The sequence below is a fragment of the Macrotis lagotis genome, chromosome 1 (assembly GCF_037893015.1).
Source record: "Macrotis lagotis isolate mMagLag1 chromosome 1, bilby.v1.9.chrom.fasta, whole genome shotgun sequence".
NCBI classification, from domain to species: domain Eukaryota; kingdom Metazoa; phylum Chordata; class Mammalia; order Peramelemorphia; family Peramelidae; genus Macrotis; species Macrotis lagotis.
In genome coordinates this window covers 927,983,044-928,004,362 of record NC_133658.1, presented here as the reverse complement: position 1 = coordinate 928,004,362, position 21,319 = coordinate 927,983,044, and the positions used below count along the sequence as shown (strand labels likewise).

Sequence of the window (21,319 nt, the reverse complement as noted above, 5' to 3'; positions counted from 1 at the left end):
GTGCTAGTCTCCACATCAGATTATTGGTATCCATCGCATTCTTAAATGGTGAGCTAAGTCAGCAGAAAATTAACAGGGATAATGATAAATTCCCATATTTGAGAGAAACTGGTGAAGAAATTACTACCATATCAAGGGAAATAGGTGCTTTCACATAATAAGACCAGTTGAAGCAACCAAAGTATTTACCTTGCATTACAGAAGTCATATGGAAACAGGGTTGTCTATAAAATCCTAGAGCCCGTCATCAAATAGAAGAGATATTTAGATTTCCTTTGGCTGAGTCCATAGGTCAAAGCTAGGAGGCAAGACTAAAAGTATCAGTGTTTTGGACTTGAACTAAGTGAAAATAAAACATTTTCCAAAACCTAAGAGTCCTAATGATTAGGTATAAATTGTGGGTCTGATTCTGTGCTAAATACTAGGGACACATAGCAAGACTAAAGATGTGGGACTTTCCTACCCCAAAGGCGATGGCAATATTTGAGAAACTGTGAGTCGCTACTAATCATCACAAATGGACTAAAAGTGGGGAAGCCAATACTAAGGTAGGCAGAGCACTGCATTAACCAAAGTTTTGGCTTTCTGAGATACATATAGGAGTTCAAAATAGAATTGAGTGTGTAAAAGCAGACAAAGGTGCTCACCTGCAGCAGGATAGACTGGGTGGCTCGGTTCAGAGGGGAGGGTCTGGGGGAAAGATTAGTCACATAGAGGTGCTGGTGTTGCTTGTGGTGTTGATGCAGAAGCAGTATCATGTAGCCACTGGCAAAGACCATGAGGCCCACAAAGAGAGCATCCCGGAGGGAGACTACAACTCCAAAACGTACATCATCCATGTTAGTGTCTTCTATACCAGAACAGTATCCAAAGTCATGTAATCTTGAACTATTCCTGGAGGCCTGGAGGTTATAAATCTTCATAAATACAACGATATTGAGTAGCAAATGGGTGATGCAAGAGACGCAGGAGATGGGCATAATGTACTTTGGGGCTCTGGCCTTCACCTCTGCCCAGCAGGAGCCTCTGGGACAGATGGTGATGGCTTGAAAACCACTCAGGAGGCAGGTGCTGCTGAGGGAAAGCCCCCGAGATACTTTGTGAATGTAGAAGAGGATTATACAGCCATTGTCATTCATGAAATTCTTCAAGCCCAAAGCTGCCATTGTCTGAGGGATGCCTTTGGAGAGAAGCAACAAGGAGTTGAAGCAAGCCAGCTGGGCAAAAATTGTGTCTATGGGTCTCAGTCTATGTCCAGTGAGGAGCATAACGATGAAGAGACAAATTAGGAAGGTGTTCCCCAGAATCCCAACTGTTGTCTGAGAGGAGAAGACAATACCCAGTATGATGTCATCTGCCTTCATAGACTTAAGAGTTATGGTATGGATAACTTTATGTGCCTGTAAGGAAATTTATACCATTTACAACTTTCAAACAGATTTTGAAATCACTATAAGACAGTAAAATTTTCATATAAATAGATCTGTGTTGGACCCAAAGAAATTGAAGATATTTTTTCCCAACACCAACCCCCAAAACACATTTTGGCTATAGTTTGACCTGCTGTCTTTGACAGGAATCTCTGTGACTCAATTACATCTCTGGTTCTTGCTTACAGAGACTTTACAAGGTTCCCCAAGTCAGTCCCAGATAGAGATCACTGGACCCTGTCGTCACCCTTGAACCTTCCCAATGTATTCTGCATTATAAGAGATCAATCTGTCTCTAGTGCTCTGGGGAACATTCCTGGCTCAAACAACACTTCAATCATTCTACCTCTTCTCCAGTCTGTCCCAGTCTATCCTGTTGCTTCCTATTGTCTCAGTATTACTTGCCAGGAGTTTGGACATCCAAAAAAGACATGATAAAATCAAATTACTTTTCTCCTCCATTAGACCTCCATTTCTCCTCCATTATCCAGTCATGGATAATACAATTGTATTCTATCTCAACTCATGACCTGAGACCAGGGTTCATTAATATCATTCTAGATATTCTCTAATCAATCTCAGTTTTCAAGATCAAAGAGTTTGCCTAGTTAAGAGCTCTTTTGGCATATTCTGATATTGTTCTCCAGAACCGTTTAATCAGTTCACAACTTAACTGGCAGTGTATTAGTGTCCCAATTTTGCCCACATCTGCAAACACTCATCATTTCCCCTTTTTTGTCCTTTTATTCAATCTGTTATTCGTGGTTTGATACCTCAGAGTTGTTCTAATTTGTATTTCTCTATGCTTATAGATAGGTTTAATTTTTTTTTCTCTGAAAACCATCTTTTTTTGATCAACTGAAGAATGACATTTAAATTTGACTCAGTTCTCTATATATTTGAGAAAAGAGGCCTTCTGATAAAAAAAAGAACCTTGGGGACTTTTCTTAGGGTGTTTATTGGTGAGTTATTCAATTTCTTTTTTCTACAATAGGGTTATTTAAGTATTTCATTTCCTCTGTTTCTCACCAAATTTCAAGGTCTCTCTCTGTCTATTGCTGTCTTCCTACTGCTGAGAAAGAAGCTACTGTCTACTAATTTTCATTTGATCCTCCCATTCCCACTCTCATACCTTTTCTTTTGTGATTAACTGTGAGAAGGTCAATGCATAATCTTTGCCTTTACTCACTCTCTTAACTTTTTAGAGTCTTGTTATTTTTTTTTTTTGCAAGGCAGTGGGGTTAAGTGATTTGCCCAAGGCCACACAGCTAGGTAATGATTAAGGGTATAAGGCTGAATTTGAACTCAGGTACTCCTAACTCCAAGGCTAGTGCTCTATTCACTGCACCGCCTAGCTGCCCCATAGGGTCTTGCTTTTAACCTCTTCTTTTTACTGAAACTGCTCTTTCCAAGTTAACCAATGATTACTTAGTTGCTAAAATTAATAGCCTCTCATTATTTGTGCTTCTTTTTCTTGATACTCCTCTCTCTTTCTCATTCTCTCTCTCTCTCTCTCTCTCTCTCTCTCTCTCTCTCTCTCTCTCTCTCTTTCTCTCTCCCCCTCCCTCTGCTTCTATTCTACTCTATTCTCCAGGACATCCTTCTAATTTTTTGACTTTTCCACTTGAATCTCCTTGGCTTTGAAACTAATTAGCATAATGGCTTATGCAGATCACGTTGTATAAGCTTAGTCACTTTTTTTTTTAACATTTATATAATCAAGGCGACACGTAGTCTTTATTTGGGCCTGGAAGTAGCTGCTGTTATATAAGTTGTTTATTTTTGATGACACATCTATAAGTCTGAGATCTGGCATGATGCTGACTTTGTTCTAGGCCCCTAACTGCCCAGGCCACGGGGCAGATCATGTGGTTAGCTGAATCTTTTTTGTAATTATGTTTATTTTATTTTTTCAAATGATTTTTTTATACATTACTAAACTATTCTTGTTTAAGAGTAAACATAATAAATACCCCCTCCTGCCAAAATATAGACCCTCATTAGCAATAAAGTTAAGGAAAGGTGAAAAAATTAAAATTAAAAACAGTAATAATAGGGGCAGCTAGGTGGCACAGTGGATGGAGCACTGGCCCTGCAGTCAGGATCACCCACGCCCAAATGCAGCCCCAGACACCCAACAGTCACCCAGGTGTGCGATCCTGGGCAAGCCCCACCAACTCCATTGCACTGCAAAAAACAAAAAAACAAAACAAAGCAAAATAAAATGAAATGATGATGGTGGTGATGATAACAACAACAACAACAACAACAGGGTCCAGGTGGTGCAATGGACAGAGCACTGGCCCTGAAGTCAGGGTCACCTTGGTTCAAATCCAGCCTCAGACATCCAACAATGCCCTAGCTGTGTGGCCCTGGGCAAGCCGCCCAACTCCATCTGCCCCACAAAAATCCCCCCCAAATAATAAATAATAATAATAGTAATAATAACAACCATAATAATAAAAATGTGCGTCAGTCTGTGTTCCAACACCACCAGCTCTGTCGCGGGTGGATCGCATTCTTTAGGATATGTTCATCACAAAAGCTGCTTCCATATTTTTCCACTGTTGCTATTGCTGATCACACCTCCCTCCATTCATACTTCGCTACTACCATACACTATATTTTCTCTCTCCTTTCACTATGTCCCTCTCATTAAATGTGCTGTAGGGTAGCTGAGTGGCACAGCAGACTAATCACTGGCCCTGGGGCCAAGAGGCCCCGAGCCCACATACCACCCTTAAGACCCAGCCACCACCCGGCCCCATGGTCCTGGACAGGCCATTCAATCCCAGCCCCTTGCAATAAGCAAAGAAGTAAATGTGTTATATCTGATACCTCTCTCCCCTATGGTAAACCTGTCCTCCATCAGTCACATACCCCCCTTCCCCCTGACACCCTTCTCTCATTCTTACTCTTGATGTCTATGCCCCATTGAATATATATGTTTCCTTTCCTAGCCACCTCTGATGAGAGCGAAGGTTCCCTCATTCCCCATCGCCTTCACCCTTCCATATCATTGCAATAGCTCATTGTAATAAAAACAATCTTTTAACATGAAATATCTTAGTCTATTCCACCTCTCCTTTCTCTTACTCCCACTACATTTCCCTTTTAGCCATTGACTCCATTTTTTTTACCATATATTATATCTTCAGATTCAGCTCTCTCCTCTGCTTCATCTATAAAAGCTCCTTCTACCTGCTCTATTAAATGAGAAGTATCTCATGTGTATTATCAATATCATTTTTCTATGCAGGAATACATGCAGTTCATCATCATTAAGTTCCTTATATTTTACCCTTCTCCTCCACTTTCTATGCTTCATCTGAGTCCTATACTTGAAGATTAAACTTTCTTTTCATCTCTGGTAGTTTCAACAGGAACATTTGAAATTACCCTGGTTCATTGAAAGTCCATCTTTTTCCCTGGAAGAGGACATTCAGTTTTGCTGGGTAGTTGCTTCTTGGTTGCATCCTGAGCTCTTTTGTCTTCTGGAACATTGTATTCCAAGCCCTACAAGCCTTTAATGTTGTTGCTGCTAAGTCCTGTGTGATCCTGACTGCGGCTCCATGGTATTTGAATTGTGTCCTTCAGGCTGCTTGTAATATTTTCTCTTTGACTTGAGAGTTCTGGAACTTGGCTATAGTACTCCTGGGGGTTGTTTTTTTTAACTCTTTCTGGGAGAGATTAGTGGATTCTCTCAATTTTTGTTTGCCCTCTGCTTCTAGGTATCAGGGCAATATTCCAGTAGGAATTCTTTAAAAATGATCTCAAGGCTCTTTTCCTAATCATGTCTTTCAGGTATCACAATGATTTTTAAATTATCTTTCCTGAATCTGTTTTCCAAATCAGTTGTTTTGTCAATGAGATGTTTCACATTTTCTTCTTAATTTTTCATTCTTTTGGTTTTAAAGTATTGTGTCCTGACTTCTCGTAAAGTCAGCAGCGTCCTTTAGTTCCATTCTACTTCTGAGGATTTGTTTTCCTCAGAAAGCTTTCTTATCTCTTTTTTTTTCCCATTTGGCCAATTCTGCTTTTTAAAGCATTCTTCTCCTCAATAACTTTTTTTTTTAGGTTTTTGCAAAGCAAATGGGGTTAAGTGGCTTGCCCAAGGCCACACAGCTAGGTAATTATTAAGTGTCTGAGACCGGATTTGAACCCAGGTACTCCTGACTCCAAGGCTGGTGCTTTATCCACTGCGCCACCTAGCTGCCCCTACTGCGCCACCTAGCTGCCCCTCTCAATAACTTTTTGAACTGTTTTATCCATTTGGCCTAAGCTGATTTTTAACATGCCATTTTCTTCAGCAATTTTTGGATCTCCTTGACTAAGCTGCTCACTTCATTTTCATGCTTTTCCTGTATCTGTCTCATTTCTTTCCCCAATTTTTCTTCAATCTCACTCACTTGATTTTCAAAATCTTTTTTGAGCTCTGCCATAGCCTGGGCCCAATTTCCAGTTTTCTTGGAGTCCATGTGTGAGGCTTTGTCTTCCCTCCTGGTCTGTGAATGACCACAAATGAACCCCTCTGCCACGGGGGCTGAGGTGGGGGGGTCCTGCTTTTCCAAAGTGGGTCCTAGATTGTGATCAGGATCTGAATGTGTTCTGAGCCCCAGAGTCCTGCTCCAGGTACGGAGGACAGACCCCCAAAGTCTCTCTCCACTCCCCTGCCTAGTCTTTTTTGCCTGAGGGCTTCTGTTTACCTGCTCTGCCTGCTTCTGATTCCTGGATCAGGGCTACTGTGGCCACACTGCCTGCTGAGTGCCCTGAGGGCTGGGCTGCACACACTCACTCTGGGAGAGCCCCCCCAACAGCAACAGCAACTCCAACAGCAACATTCAAGATCTCATTTCATTACAGTAGTTTGGATAAAAAAGGAATTCCAAGTTGTTTTTGAGTAACAGTCTTTGAGAGACTAATATCAATAATTAACTTCTTCTGAGGCCTTCTTCCTTCCTGATCTCAGATGTTTATCAGTTATGTTCAAAGATGTCTACTAACATGGAGCTAGGTCTCATCACTTGGTCTCCCTCTCTCTCTCTCTCTTTCTGTGTGTGTATGTGTATGTGTCTGTGTTTATATGTGTCTCTCTATATATATTATCTTTCTATCCTATATATACATGCATCCATCTATCCATCCATCTATCTATCTATCTATCTATCTATTTATCTATCTATCTATCTATGTCAAGAACAAAATTCTGCATCAAAATAGCAAAATCTAACAATGAAAATCTTCAAACATACGGGGTCCCCAAGAACTCATTAATTATATAAGCTGGACAAAATGGCTGTTTATATGAGATTATTGTACTGAATTTGCTTAGAGGTTAAAAATTATAATCACATGACAAAACATAAAATATCATTCTTACTCAGCATTAAAGAAAAAAAATCTTTATAATTTAAACTGATCGAGTCCAAACTGATGTAAAGTATTTGTAGCAAACATATATTTTGCAAAAATGAAATACAAAGATTCAATACAGAAAATTTTTTTTTCAGATTTGGAAATCATTTTTATTTCATTTGTTTTGTTTTCAGGTTTTTGCAAGGCAAATGGGGTTAAGTGGCTTGCCCAAGGCCACACAGCTAGGTAATTATTAAGTGTCTGAGACCAGATTTGAACTCAGGTACTCCTGACTCCAGGGTCAGTGCACTATCCACTGTGCAACATAGCCACCCCCGTTTATTTTTATATTAAATATTTTCTTTATTTTCCCAACTGCATCCAATGGTAGTTTTTACCAATCATTTTCTTTGCCAGGCTTTGAGTTCATCCTCCCTGTCCTTCCCTCCTCCCTCCCCCTTGCCCCTGACAGAAAGCAATCCAATAGAGCCTGGTTATAAATGTAAAAGCTCTATTGGATTCAGTTTCTTAACTTTCCTTAATTAATTAATTCTGTTATCAACAATACAATTTTATTCTCTCAATGTTTATTTTATAGGAGAAATTTATTCCCATTAATACTTATAGTTGATTCAATCATTTACCAATATTACTTAATATTAGAACATTTAGGATTTAATATTAGAACAATTGAATCATGATTATGCATTTTAACATTTAAAAAATGTCTTAATTTACTTTAATCCATGTTTTTAGAATAAATGCACAGAATATCAGCCCATATAATATAGTTATCTAAAAGAGACTGTATGGCTTCATATATTTCTTAAATTAAGTAGAACTGTTTCCTTTCAGAACTAAATTTATTTTCTCTGGTCTGATTGCATGAGGGAAACAAAGGAATTGTTTTGCAACAAGCAAAATCTGGCTCTTTCCAAAAACTTCCCACAGATATTTATGTTGAGCTTTTCTCCTCATTTAAACCTGATTTGCTAACTGATTTCTAAAAGGAAAACACATCTTTGTATTTTCTCAGAAAGCTGATATCTCCCCACTTTTCTTTAAAATGTTCTGTCATGAAGTTTGTCCCTGAAATCTTAAAAATAAGGAGATACTTTAGTTGATTTAATCTGCTACTGCTTAATAAAAGGAATAATTGATATTTTGGAACTTCCATTTCATTTAACCTGGAGCTAGAAAATGAACTCAACAGGTAATGAATGAATCTCATTATTTACTTACTTATTGACTTTTCCAAATGATAAGCTTTGGTTTGCTTGCTCCTTGAGAATTCCTCAACTTGGTGTTGTGCCTTCTTTGTGATGTTAGGATTTTAATGTAGCCCAAATATGACTACATATTACACTATTTCAAATTTGGGTTCTGCACTCTCAGAAAGACTTCTTAATATAAATTTGTTATATAGTTATTTTTATAAGGGTTTATATACATAGATAATTTCTATATTATCTTAAGAATCAAATCACAATATTTCATGTTATTCAAATTGTCAAATTCTGATAAAATATTCATAAAAGTTGCAACATAACAATTTCAAATTACTTTTGCTCTTGTATGCTGAGGACCAAGACATTTTCTAAGATTTAAAAGACAAGTTTTTAATTGGCTAAAATTCTCATGTATAATTTGCAAAATGTCCAAGTGGCAGCTAGGTGGCAGAGTAGATAGCACACTGGTCCTGGAGTCAGGAGGACCTGAATTCAAATATGGCATCAGACACTTAATAATTGCATAGCTGTGTGACCTTGGGCAAGTCACTTAACTACATTGCCTTGTTAAAAAAAATACCCCATCAAAAACTGAAAGGCCTCTCTATTATTTTGAGTCCCATTTTCTTAAAATAAACTTCAGTGATAAAACTAGCAGCTAACCTGTGCTATCTTCTTTTAGATCTCAGAGAAATAGAGGTGAGGCAGTGAGGAGGACAACCTCCAATGTGAATGAGGTAGGATAAGAGGAGTCATACAGTTGGACAGTGAGAGTACATTTTATAAAATGAATAGATCTGAGACTTGGACCCAAGTTAGAATTAAGAATAGGGAAAACAGACTGTCTTCTTCCAAAATTGCAGTTTTGGGATTAAGATGCTCCAGATTATGCCAAAATTGCAATGTGGAAAGAAAAATTTCACATTTCCTCCATTTTCTAACTAAAAAAAACAACCATGCAGAGAAATGACAAAGAATTAGAAACCACTTCCCAGGCTGGAGAGGGAAAATAAAAGAGATTTGGTCAAATCAGGTTAGAGAAAATACAATAGACCACCAATCAAGGCAGGGGGGGAAACAAAAAAGTCAGGTTGAAACAGATTTTCAAGAGAGCAAAGTGAATTAAAATTTAAAAAAAACTTCACCATTCACTAGCCAGAAAGGGAGAAAAGGGTAGGGATCTTGGGAGCCTTGGGAACTGAAGGCATTGTATTGTCTTATGTGAAAAGGGAGGGGGATATAATGGCTCGAGAGAGCGCAAAGAAAGGAATTTCATCTCTACACTCTGTCATTTTAATTTCCAGTACTAGTTACTAATAGAAACACCAGAATTAAGAAAAGCAACAAGTAAAGACAGATATCTGAACAAAGAAACATAGGAAAAAAGGAAGGCTACTGAAAGTATCACATATATCAGATGCCAGAGGAACAACCTCCAAAACAATAAAACATACACAAAGCACACCTAAAAGTATCAGATGGGGTCAGAGGCCATAGTGGTGTCTAGAGGCCCAAGAGATAATTTGTACCTATAGAAGAGACAAGAATTCACATTAAAAAATCAGGTAAATTCCAAATAACATTTCAACCTGTGCCAAAAAGAAAAGTTCAAAATTAGAACAATTGATTTGAAATAGTGGTAGACTCACCTCATTCTAAAGTCAGTTTTCTCTCCTCTGCTTCATCTATAAAAGCTCCCTCTACCTGTTCTATTAAATGAGAAGTTTCTTATGAGTATTATAAGTATCATTTTTCTATGCAGGAATACATGCAGTTCGTCATCAAGTCCCTCATATTTTCCCCTTCTCATCAAATCTCTATGCTTCACCTGAGTCCTGTATTTGAAGGTCAAACTTTCTGTTTATCTCTGGCCATTTCAACAGGAACATTTGAAATTCCTCTGGTTCATTGAAAAGTCCATCTTTTTCCCTGGAAGAGGACGTTTGCTTTTCCTGGGTGCCGGGTTTTTATTTACAACGCCGGCTTCTTTATGCTAGTCCGTCCTCTTACTCACCAGTCCAACGCGTGATGAGTCTTCGGGGTACCTCCGGCCCCCACTCTTTGATGGGGGAAGAACCAGACAGAGCGCCTGAGGTGGGTAATGAGTCTTTATTCTTCTGTGATCACATTCCCGCTCCCCCCCACCTCTCAGCAGACCCTTTTATCCCCTCTGTCCTCCCTCCCATGAACTCTTACTCAATGAGGGGCCGAGTTCTGTAACATTCCCTTATAAGGTGATTATGTTTCCCCTCTAAGCGACCGCCAAGCCTCTTCCCCCCGCCCCCAACATCTCCCCCTTTCTGTTTTACAAGGTTGTCACTTGGTGTGACCTTAAGCGGTGCTGAGGTTAGCCTTAAGCGGTGTCATTTCTACTGGCCTCTGATAGCCGGGGGCGAGGAACCCTGTCTTAGGTCATCTCCTTCAACCCAGGACCTTGCCCGTCTTAGGTGGCTGGGTCAGGAGAAGTTGCCCGTCTTGGGGTTTACCTCGTCTTACCCCTAGGTGTCACATGTCATGCATGGCGGCTAGCCAGACTTGGGGATCCTCCCCCGTCTCCATGGCCATGAAGGCTTTCTGAGTAAGAAGCATATAGCCCCTCTGTCGCCTAGCTAGGCGGCAGAAACAGACAACAAGTAGGGTGATTCCCAGAATCAGCGTCCTTGTTCACCCTCAAGGGGGTATCCTCCCGCCATCTGGCAATCCCTCCATGGTATGGGATCCTCGATGTCTTCCCCTGTGGCCACACATGAGGGGCCCCACCGAGGCAGAAGGGAGCCCCATCGATGTATTGGTCACTAGCAGGCGAGGGTAGATCGGGGAGTTCCGTGCTACCGGAAGGGGAGAGGGAATAACTCGGAGTATTCCCCATGTCGGATTTCCTTCAGATGGAGCACCTCCAAGGATCCCTACGATGATCAGAAGGCCTGAAAAAGAAAGAAATTCCTCTCACCCCGTAGGGTTGGGCATTAATCAAGGTCTCTTATCTTGTAAACAGGGAGCCATCTTTCTGGCTCTTCTATCTTATCCTCGGGATGAAATGACAGGTGGCCCTGTCTTCTGTTCTTTACCGTTACAGGGCCATGCCAACCTCCCTCTTCATCTCTCCACATGACTTTAGAGCCTGGTAGGGCCTTGGTGGGAGAGGGCAGGAGCGTTGGTTCTTTCTTAGCATGTCCTTTTGGGGAGAAAAATCTCTGGGCGGCTGTAGTGCCAGTCATCCCTGACTTGTAGGAAATTCATGGTAAATAGTACCTGAGACAGGTCTGAATGGGTCAGTGACCTGCCAACTCCCCCTTTCTGTTTAAAAAGATAGGATGTAGCAGAGTATCCATGTAGGACGGTGAACTGATAACGTTTACTGGGGGCTTGGAAATTGATCGCGGGGAGGGAAAAGGCAAATTTTTCTTTGTCCTCCGGGTGGAGGGGAATGCTATAGAAGCAGTCTTTAACATCAATCACTATAATAGTCCACCCTTGCGGGACTGCAGTGGGCATAGGGAGACCAGGTTGGAGGGTCCCCATGGGTACCATGTTGGCATTTACTGCCCGAAGATCAATCAACATTCTCCAACTCCCCCCTTTCTTTTTTATGACAAAGACGGGGGAGTTATACGGGCTAAGGGACGGTTCCACTTTGTTCTCGTGCAGGAGGGTCATTACTATGTCTGTGAGGGCGATGAGCTTTTCTTTTGTCAGGGGCCACTGCTCAACCCAAATAGGTTTCTTATTAATCCATGTTATTCTGGGGGAAAAGCTCATCTCTAGAGTGGCCCCAATTAATTTCCCCGCAGGCTATCAGGGGTGGCAAGTGTCAGGTTAAGCTGGCTCAAGATGTCTCTACCCCATAATGCATAAGGGAGGTCGGGTAGGCACAGTGGGGTGAAGAGTCCAGATTCTTCCAAAGCTGACCACCGTAAGGCGTGTGCTGCTTTCATGGCAGATCTATTGCCCCCCCACCCCCGTCACTGCTTGAGGGCTCTGTAGGAGTGGCCACTCGCGCCTCCACTGTCCCCTATTTATGACAGAGCAATCGGCTACCAGTGTCAATTATCCCTTCGAGCTTCTGATTTTCCACCGTGACGGTTAACAGTGGTCGCCCAGAGCTGACCGGGTGGACCCAGTTCACATGAGCGGGAGGGGTCCGCAAGGGCAGCGCCTTTCCTACCTCTTGGCCCTGTTTTACCAAGGTGGGAAAGGGGTGGGGGTTTGTGACCCTTACGGATGTGGGACTTCCGGGACCAAAAATGACCTGGGTATGGGTGACTAAGTCCACACATCTCTCAGCCCCTGTGATGAGCGCTGGGAAAATATTTAGCTCAATGGGAATCATCGAGGTTTCCCAAGGCCCGATCTCTCTCTGCTGTGTCCCTTCTCTATAGTCAACCCTCACGGGGATAGTCACAGTAATGGGGCCGCTGTCTTCGAGCACGGGGGGGGGGGGGGGCCCCGCGGCCGGGCCCCTCCCTTTCCCTTTTCCCGACTTCCCTTTGGATCGGCAGAACCTGGCTATGTGACCTGGCTTTCCACAGGAATAACAGGTCGGAACTGAAGTGGAGGGGGGCCGCTGCCTGCACTGTGCTTTGAGGTGCCCTGGCTTTCCGCACCCAAAACAGGTGGGTCTCACCTGCATACCGTGAAGGGTAGTCAGGAGGCTATCCTCCCGGTTCTCCATGGCAGTCACTAAGGCTTGAATTGAATCCTCGCTGGGCATGTCCAGCAATTTGTCAACAATTTCTTCTAATGAAGCGTCGGGGGGAAGGCTGCTAATGGCTGCGATCCCTTTGGGGCGAAGACCCTCTTTAATCAATTGTCTCATAAGTAGATCAGATCCCGGGGTGTCTCCCATTATACGAGTCACTGTCTCTTTAACCTCGTTCACAAATGAGAGGGGTGTCTGATCTGCTCTCTGCTTCAGCCCAACCAACTTCTGTGTGGCTCTCCCCCCTTTCATGGCTCCAATCTTATCCCAAGCTGCAACATGTGTTTCTTTAACAGTCTCTAGCTCAAACTGGCCATACTGGGCCTGAACAGCAGGGTCAGTATAGGCTCCAGTTCCACACAGGAGGTCAATGGCTAAATCCAGGGGAGTATAACCCCGGGATTTTGCCAGCTTAGAGGCCTCTCTGCGGGCCTGAGCCTTAAAAGCTAAATATAAGGAGGCATCTAGGCACGCGGCTGCAATTTCGTCAAAGTCAGCAGGGGTCCAAGGGTGCGTAGCAAAGAGGTTTTGCATCAGTCTTTTTACATAAGGGGAGTTTGGGCTGTATTTAGTCACGGCCTCCTTAAGTTCCTTAAGCATCTTAAAAGGGACAGGGCGGTAGTCTCGGGCTCCGGTAAGGGGGTCCGTAAATACCGGGTAGAGGCCCCAGTCATCCCAGTCCACCTCCTCCCCTTTCTCTATTGCTATGGAGGCACTGGTGGCAAGTAGGCCGGATGGGCGGAGCCCTTGAGGGGATCTCTGAAGGGCGGACAAGGAACACGGGGGATTTTTTGCCTCTGTTTCCTGGCTGGGCCGCCAAGCCTGGGGCGCGGCAGCTGTCCAATCAGCGCGGACTTCTCCCTCCTCGTCAGCAGCCTCCCGGTCCCACCTACTCACGCTCCTCTTCCTGCCACCCCTGAGGGCTGTTTGCACCCCTCCCTTCCCGCGCTCGGAAACTTCCGGCCCTGAATCTCTAAGTGTGCCACATTCATCGCCCTCCCCCTTTTCATTCTGTCTCGGTAAGGAGGGGCATGCGGCATTTTCTTCTCCCTGGGGGCCCCTTGTTCCCCCATTGTTTCTTCTAAGTTCCTCCCACGGATACAGGGGAGGGGGTGGCCTTCCCTCTTCCTCTGGGCTCTCTGAATCCGATCCCGCCAACGATCTACCCACCTGAGTGCTGATTGTTCGTGCCAAAGTCACCTTCTGGGGATGCAGGGCTGCATCCACTATCTTATACACTGTAAAATCCTTGGGGGTCAGTTTTCCCCGGCAGGTGTCATTGTAGGAGGCCATCTGCTGCCCTACCACCTTCCATTTATCTGGTTGGATCCCACTATGTTGCACCCAAGGGCAGATGTTCCAGATATTCTCAACAAAAGCACGGCACGTCTTGATAGGTAATTCACGGCCATGCTTAGCGCAGAGTTTATAAAGCTGCGCTGCAACGGCCTCTTTTTCCTCCGGCTCAAAGGCGGGAATACTATTCCGGCCCCCCATGCTGTCTACTAGCCGAGGCTGCAATCCTAACAGGTGGCAGAACTGGAAAGTTCCCGTTCGGCAAAAGAGAAGGAGGCAGCAGGGCACAATCAGACAGGCCAGCACGGCAAGGAGCGTGATTAGAGCGGAAGGAGAAAGGGGAGAGAAAGAAAGCATAGTCAACACAATAGGGATATGTCCCTCAGGCAATATCTGAGAGTAAACGCCCTCTCCTTCCTCCCGGTCAGAAACGACCGAGGCTGTCTGGAGAATCCGACCAGCGGATTCAGACGTTCCCTAGCAAAATCAGGTCCCGGGTTTCGGCACCACTTGCTGGGTTTTTATTTACAACGCCGGCTTCTTTATGCTAGTCCGTCCTCTTACTCACCAGTCCAACGCGTGATGAGTCTTCGGGGTACCTCCGGCCCCCACTCTTTGATGGGGGAAGAACCAGACAGAGCGCCTGAGGTGGGTAATGAGTCTTTATTCTTCTGTGATCACATTCCCGCTCCCCCCCACCTCTCAGCAGACCCTTTTATCCCCTCTGTCCTCCCTCCCATGAACTCTTACTCAATGAGGGGCCGAGTTCTGTAACATTCCCTTATAAGGTGATTATGTTTCCCCTCTAAGCGACCGCCAAGCCTCTTCCCCCCGCCCCCAACACCTGGGTAGTTGATTCTTGGTTGCATTCTGAGCTCTTTCATCTTCGCAATATTATATTCCAAGCCCTATGAGCCTTTAATGTAGTTGCTGCTAAGTCTGTGTGATCCTGATTGCAGCTCCACAATATTTGAATTCTGTCATTCTGGCTGCTTGTAATATTTTCTCTTTGACTTGAAAGTTCTGAAACTTGGCTATAGTAGTCCTGGGGGTTGATTCTTTTGGATCTCTTTCCAGGGCAGATCAGAGGAGTCTCTTAATATCTATTTTACCCTCTGCTTCTAGGACATAGGGGCAATTTTCATGTAGGAATTCTGCAAAAATGAGGTCAAGGTTCTTTTCCTGGTCATGACTTCAGGTATCCCAATAATTTTTAAATTGTCTTTCTTGAATTTGTTTTCCAGACCAGTTGTTTTTGCAATGAGATGTTTAACATTTTCTTCTAATTTTTCATTCTTTTGGTTTTGAAGTATTGTGTCTTGACTTCTCATAAAGTCAGCAGCATCCTTGAGCTCCATTCTGCATCTGAAAGATTTGTTTTCCTCAGAGAGCTTTTTTAATCTTTTTTCCCTCTGGTCAGTTCTGCTTTCTAAAGCATTCTTCTCCTCAATGACTTTTTGAACTGTTTTATCCATTTCACCCATGCTGGTTTTTAACATGCTATTTTCTTCAGCATTTTTTGGATCTTCTTGACTATGCTGCTGACTTCATTTTCATGTTTTTCTTGCATCTCTCTCATTTCTTTGAAAAATTTTTCTTCTATCTTCCTCACTTGATTTTCAAAAGTCTTTTTTGAGCTCTGTCATAGCTTGAGCCAATTTCTATTTTTCTTGGAGTCTTTAGATGCAGGAGCCTGGACTTCCTTATCTTCAGGTTGAGTATATCGATCCTTCTTGGGATAGACAATGTATTTCTCAATGGTGTCTCTCTTTTTTCTCTGTTTACTCATTTCCCCAGCCTGTGCCTGATTTGGGGGTTCTTCCTGAGCTTTTGTGTATTATTGGTACACCCCCCCACACACACAAGGAGCTCTGTGTTGAGGCTCTGTCTTCCCTTCTGATCTGTGAATGTCCATGAGTGCACCCCTCTGCCACAGGGCTGAGGTGGGGGGTCCTGCTGTTCTATGGGGGGCCTAGATTGTGATCAGGATGATTCTGGTCAGATCCCCAGTGTCCTGTTTCAGGTACAGAGGACAGACCTGGGAAGTCTCTCTCTACTCCCCTACCTAGGTTTAGTTGCTGGGGGCTCCTGCTTACCTGCTCAGCCTTCTTCTGGTTCCTGGATCAGGGCTTCTGTAGGCACGCTGCCTGCTGAGTGCCCCAAGGGTTGGATTGCATGCTCACTCTGGCAGAGCTCCCCCCCATTGAACTTCCAAGTTTTGCCCAGTGCTTCCTGGGGTGTAGGTCCCTGCTTCCATGAACTGTGGCACCCAGGTGCCCTGGGGCTGACTCCAGGAGCCTGAAGTTCATTTACTCTGCTGGGCTGCCTCTATAACCCCATGGAGCAGAGCCTTTCTGCTATATTTCAGGTTACCTTGGGCTGGAGAATTGCCTCACTGGATCCCTCTGTGAGTTCTGTTTCTCGAAAATTTAGTTAGATTCCTTATTTTATTTTATAAGTTTTGAGAAAGAATACCTAAGAGAGGCTCTTCTCCTGTCACCATCTTGGCTCCACCCCCAGCTTATTCACTTCTAACCAAATATACCCATATGAGCCTTTAAAAAGAAAATGAGATTCTTCAGCAATTGAATTATATATTTTTGATAAATTCAACACATTAACATCATTCTTACTATGCCATAGAAATTGTAATAAATTCAGATCAAAAATAGCAAAGTCTTTTCTACTGACAGTAATTTAGATGCTTTTTTATAATGACAAAATGTTTCAAAGTTAATCAGTTTTTTCCTTTTTTTACCTTGAAATATACAAACTTTTCTATTTTAGCATAAACATAAGGAAAACATAGCTAATATGATAGACAAAAGTTAGGAAAACTAAACTCCAACAGCAACATTCAAGATCTCATTTCATTACATTAATTTGGATCAAAAGGGAATTCCAAGTAGTTTTTGAGTAACAATCTTTGAGAGACTATTACCAATAATTACCTTCTTCTGAGGCCTTCTTCCCTCCTGATCTTAAATGTTTATCAGTTATGTTCAAAAATATCTACTAACATGGAGCTAGGTCCTATCAATTGGTCGGTCTCTCTCTCTCTCTCTCTCTCTCTCTCTCTCTTTCTCTTTCTTCATGTGTGTTTGTGTCTGTGTGTGTATGTGTCTCTCTGTCTCTCTCTCTCTCTATATATATTATCTTTCTATCCTATGTATCCATCCTTCTATCTATCTATCTATCTATCTATCTATCTATTTTTCTATGTTTCTAACCTTCTATCTATCTCCAGAACAAAATTTTGCATCAAAATAAGCAAAATCTAACAATGAAAATCTTCAAATATACTGGGTCCCCAAGAACTTATTAATTATATAAATTGGATAAAATGGTTGTTTATATGAGATTGTTGTATTGAATTTGCTTAGAGATTAAAAATTATGTTCATATAACAAAACATAAAAATATTATTCATATTCAGCATTAAAGAAAAAACAAATCTTCACAATTGAAACTAATCGAATCCAAACTGAGGTAAAGTATTTTTAACAAACATATATATTGAAAAAACTAAATACAAGGATTAGATACAGAAAATTCTTTTTATTCGATTTTGGAAATGATTTTTCCTTCATTTGTTTTTATATTAAATATTTTCTTTATTTTCCCAACTGCATCCAATGGTAGTTTTTACCAATCATTTTCTTTGCAAGGCTTTGAGTTCTTCCTCCCACCCTTCCCTCCCCCTTGCCCCTGACAGAAAGCAATCCAATAGAGGTTTTGCATTTATAACCAGGCTAAATATAGATCAAAATTGAATGTGTAACACAGAAAATTCTTGGTAAGAATTTACAATGGAATGTTTCTAAAAATTCCATTTTAGGCTGACTTGATTTTCTTTGTACTTTAGTTAATAATCTTAACTTTATAAACCACACCCCAAATAATCTTAAATAAGTTTTCTTTTGAGTAGACATATAGATGATAGAATTGTGGCTATTTTTCCAAACCAGGTAATCACTGTTTCTTTTAGTTTTGTGTTTTTAATTTTTTTGAGGGTTTTTTGGCAAGGCAATGGGGTTAAGTGACTTGCCCAAGGTTTCACAGCTAGGTAATTATTAAGTGTCTGAGGGCAGATTTGAACTCAGGTCCTCCATGCTGGGCTGGTGCTCTATCCATTATGCCACTTCGCTGCCCTGATTTTTCCTTTTTATAAATAAAAGTGGTACATGCATTTCCAATTGAGAAAAAAAAACCTGGGACATGATTATTAAACATATAACAAGATAGAGTTATTTATATCCACAAAAGATTTCCCAAACATGCAAAATGACACTATTCACAAGTTAGGGCCAGAAAGAGTTATCATTTTAGTTGCAATGAGCAAGAAATTTGAAAAAAGATAAAATTGATTTTCTTAATTTTCCTTAATGAATTCATTCTGTTGTCAACAATACAATTTTATTCTTTCAATGTTTAGTTTATAGGAGAAATTTGCTCCTATTAATACTTACAGTTGATTCAATCATTTACCAATATTACTTAATATGAGAACATTAAAGATTTAATATTAGAATGACTGCATCATGATTATGCATTTTAACATTTAAAAATGTCTTAATTTACTTTAATCCATATTTTTAGATTAATGGACAGAATATCAGCCCATATAATTTAGTTATCTAAAAGAGACTGTATGGCTTCATTTATTTCTTAAATTAAGTAGAACTGTACATGTCCCTTTCAGAACTAAAAGTATTTCCTCTGGTCTGATTGCATGAGGGAAACAAAGGAAAGTAGCAAAGTAGCTTTCAAGGTAGCAAAGTCTGGCTATTTCCAAAAACTTCCTACAGATTTTTATGTTGAGCTTTTCTCCTCATTTAAACCTGATTCACTAACTGATTTCTGAAAGGAAAACACATCTTTATATTTTCTCAGAAAGCTGACATCTCCCCACTCTCTTTAAAATGTTCTGTCATGAAGTTTGTCCTGGAAATCTTAAAAACGAGGAGATCCTTTATTTGATTTAATCTGCTACTGCTTATTAATTTTCCATTTTAAAGCAATTAAATGCAAAAATCAAGAAAATAAAAGGAATAATTGATATTTTAGAACTTCCATGTTATTTAACCTGGAACTAGACAATGAACTCAACAGGTAATGATTGAATCTCATTATTTAGCTATTTATTGACTTTACCAAATGATAGGATTTGGTTTGATTACTCCTTGGGAGTTCCTCTACTTGGTGTTGGGCTTATTTTCTGATGTTAGGATTTTAATGTAGCCCAAATATGAGTACATATTAAACTATTTCAAATTTGGGTTCTACACTCTCAGAAAAATTTCTTAATATAAATTTGATATATAGTTATCATTTATATGGGTGTATATACCTAGATATTTTCTATATTACCTTAAAAATCAAAACACAAAATAGTTCTTAATATTCAAATTGTCAAATTCTGATAAAATATTCATAAAAGTAGCAACATAACAATTTCATGTTACTTCTGCTCTTATATAGTAAGGACCAAGACATTTTCCATGATTTAAAATACAATTTTTTTAAGTGGCTAAAAGTCTCATGTATAATTGGCATCAAAATTCCAAATTTGTGTAACTATTAAAATACCCAAGGGGCAGGAAAGTTGCACAGTGGATAGAGCACTGGTCCTGGAGTCAGGAGGACCTGAGTTCAAATACGGCATCAGACACTGAATAATTGCCTAGCTGTGTGAACCTTGGGCAAGTCACTTAACCCCATTGCCTTGTTAAAAAAAGTCAGTGTTCTAACTATCTGCTGATTTCATCAGTGTGTTAAAGTTCCCTTAGGAAGCCACACAGAGTGAGGGTGATATTGCAGAAGACAAAAGCTAGTGACTGGAGTGATGAGACCAAAGGCCTCTACAAGTGACAGACACAGGATGAATGAAAAGGGTAGGGTGGAGTGGGAGATCCCCCAGCAGGAGTAGCTCCAAACTTAATTATCAAGCAAAGCAAAGTATAATGTGCTTCGTGAAAAGGGAAAAACAGGGAAATTACATCATGTACAAAGTGCCACAGAGAACAGAACAATAGAATTATCAGATATGAATTACCCTGAATGTTATAACACTCAAGTCTATCTTGGAAATAGGTAATAATAAGACTAAAACAGAGAGCCAGAAATATCCCAATTATCTGACTTAGGTCTAGGCTGGGTCCAAAGGAAACAAAGGAGATGTACAGAGGGTCCCTGTTTTTATTGTATTCTGGAATCAAATTCCAGGTTGAATGTCGAGCTTTTTGCCCAGCTACTTCCCTACCCACTATTTCCTCAGCAAACATCCCAATTGAACCATTCCTTATCTTCTATCATCCTCTGGAGCACACCCTCTCCTCTGAGAAGACAGAAGCTTTGTCTGAGGCTGATACCTGAAGGGCTACTTACCAATCTGGCTTCTCAGCTTGCTCTCCTGGACTTGACTGAGGCCCTCTGAGTGAGAACATACGTGTAGTCAGTGAGGGTCCTACATATAGAGAAATGAGTCCTGGAAATGATGGGTCCCAGAGCTGAAATGATCATGTCACCTGCAGATGACATGGATGCTGTCAGCAAGGGGAATTGGAGATGTCCCAGAAAAAGTGAACTTTTGTCCCAAGTGAAAAGCCATTTTCTTTGCAATTACTGCTCATTAATGAAGACAGACAAACAAGCGGGCATATGTCCCTGGGCTCCAGGGAAGATACCTCAGAAGGAGGGAGGAAACAAACAGTGATTCATCCTTAGGAGTCAAGACTCCCTGAGTGTGTGTCCATCTCTTAGGTAAGACTTTCTACATTTCTTTTTAATCCTCTCAGACATAGACACCTTCCTCATCTTCCATGCTGGAAAGACTTGGAGTGTGATCCAGGCTCCCTAGTAAGTCTGTAACTGGATGGGCCTGACAGAACTAGAAAAGCTCATTGGTGCTGGGAAGGCAGTTGGGTGATGGCTTCTAGCATGGCATAGTTCCTTGGCCTTGGCACCCCTGGTAACAAGGACAAAGCAGAGCAGACCCAAAACCTGTTACAAACTCTTCATCAGTTTTTAATAATTTTGATTCTCAAACCCACAAATATCACAAAAATAAACATTTGTATGTACAAATCACAGTAGAAAAAATCTATAAAGATCTGTATATCTTTCTATCTGTATATCTATCTATCTGTATATCTAGTCCTTTTTCATGAAATATGTTCTGCACAGTAGGTTCAAACTGCCTTTTATTTTTTAAAAAAAACTGTTAAGTTTTCATTTATGGATTAAAATAAGCATTTTGACCACATAGTATAATTTCAAAAACTTGTGCATGAAGCTGCAAATCTATTGTG

The 21,319-nt window shown here is 41.3% G+C and overlaps 1 protein-coding gene across 1 annotated transcript; it reads right to left on the bottom strand.

The window, feature by feature from the left end:
• Positions 1-440: 440 nt before the first annotated feature.
• LOC141511537 (vomeronasal type-1 receptor 1-like) lies at positions 441-1,364 on the bottom strand. The gene has a single exon (XM_074220684.1). It carries the CDS (start codon positions 1,362-1,364, stop codon positions 441-443), a length of 924 nt encoding a protein of 307 aa, XP_074076785.1.
• Between the last annotated feature and the right edge of the window lie 19,955 nt (positions 1,365-21,319).

Coding starts and splice junctions, on each gene's coding strand:
- LOC141511537 (XM_074220684.1), bottom strand. CDS start 1,364: ATGAAGGCAGATGACATCATACTGGGTATTGTCTTCTCCTCTCAGACA.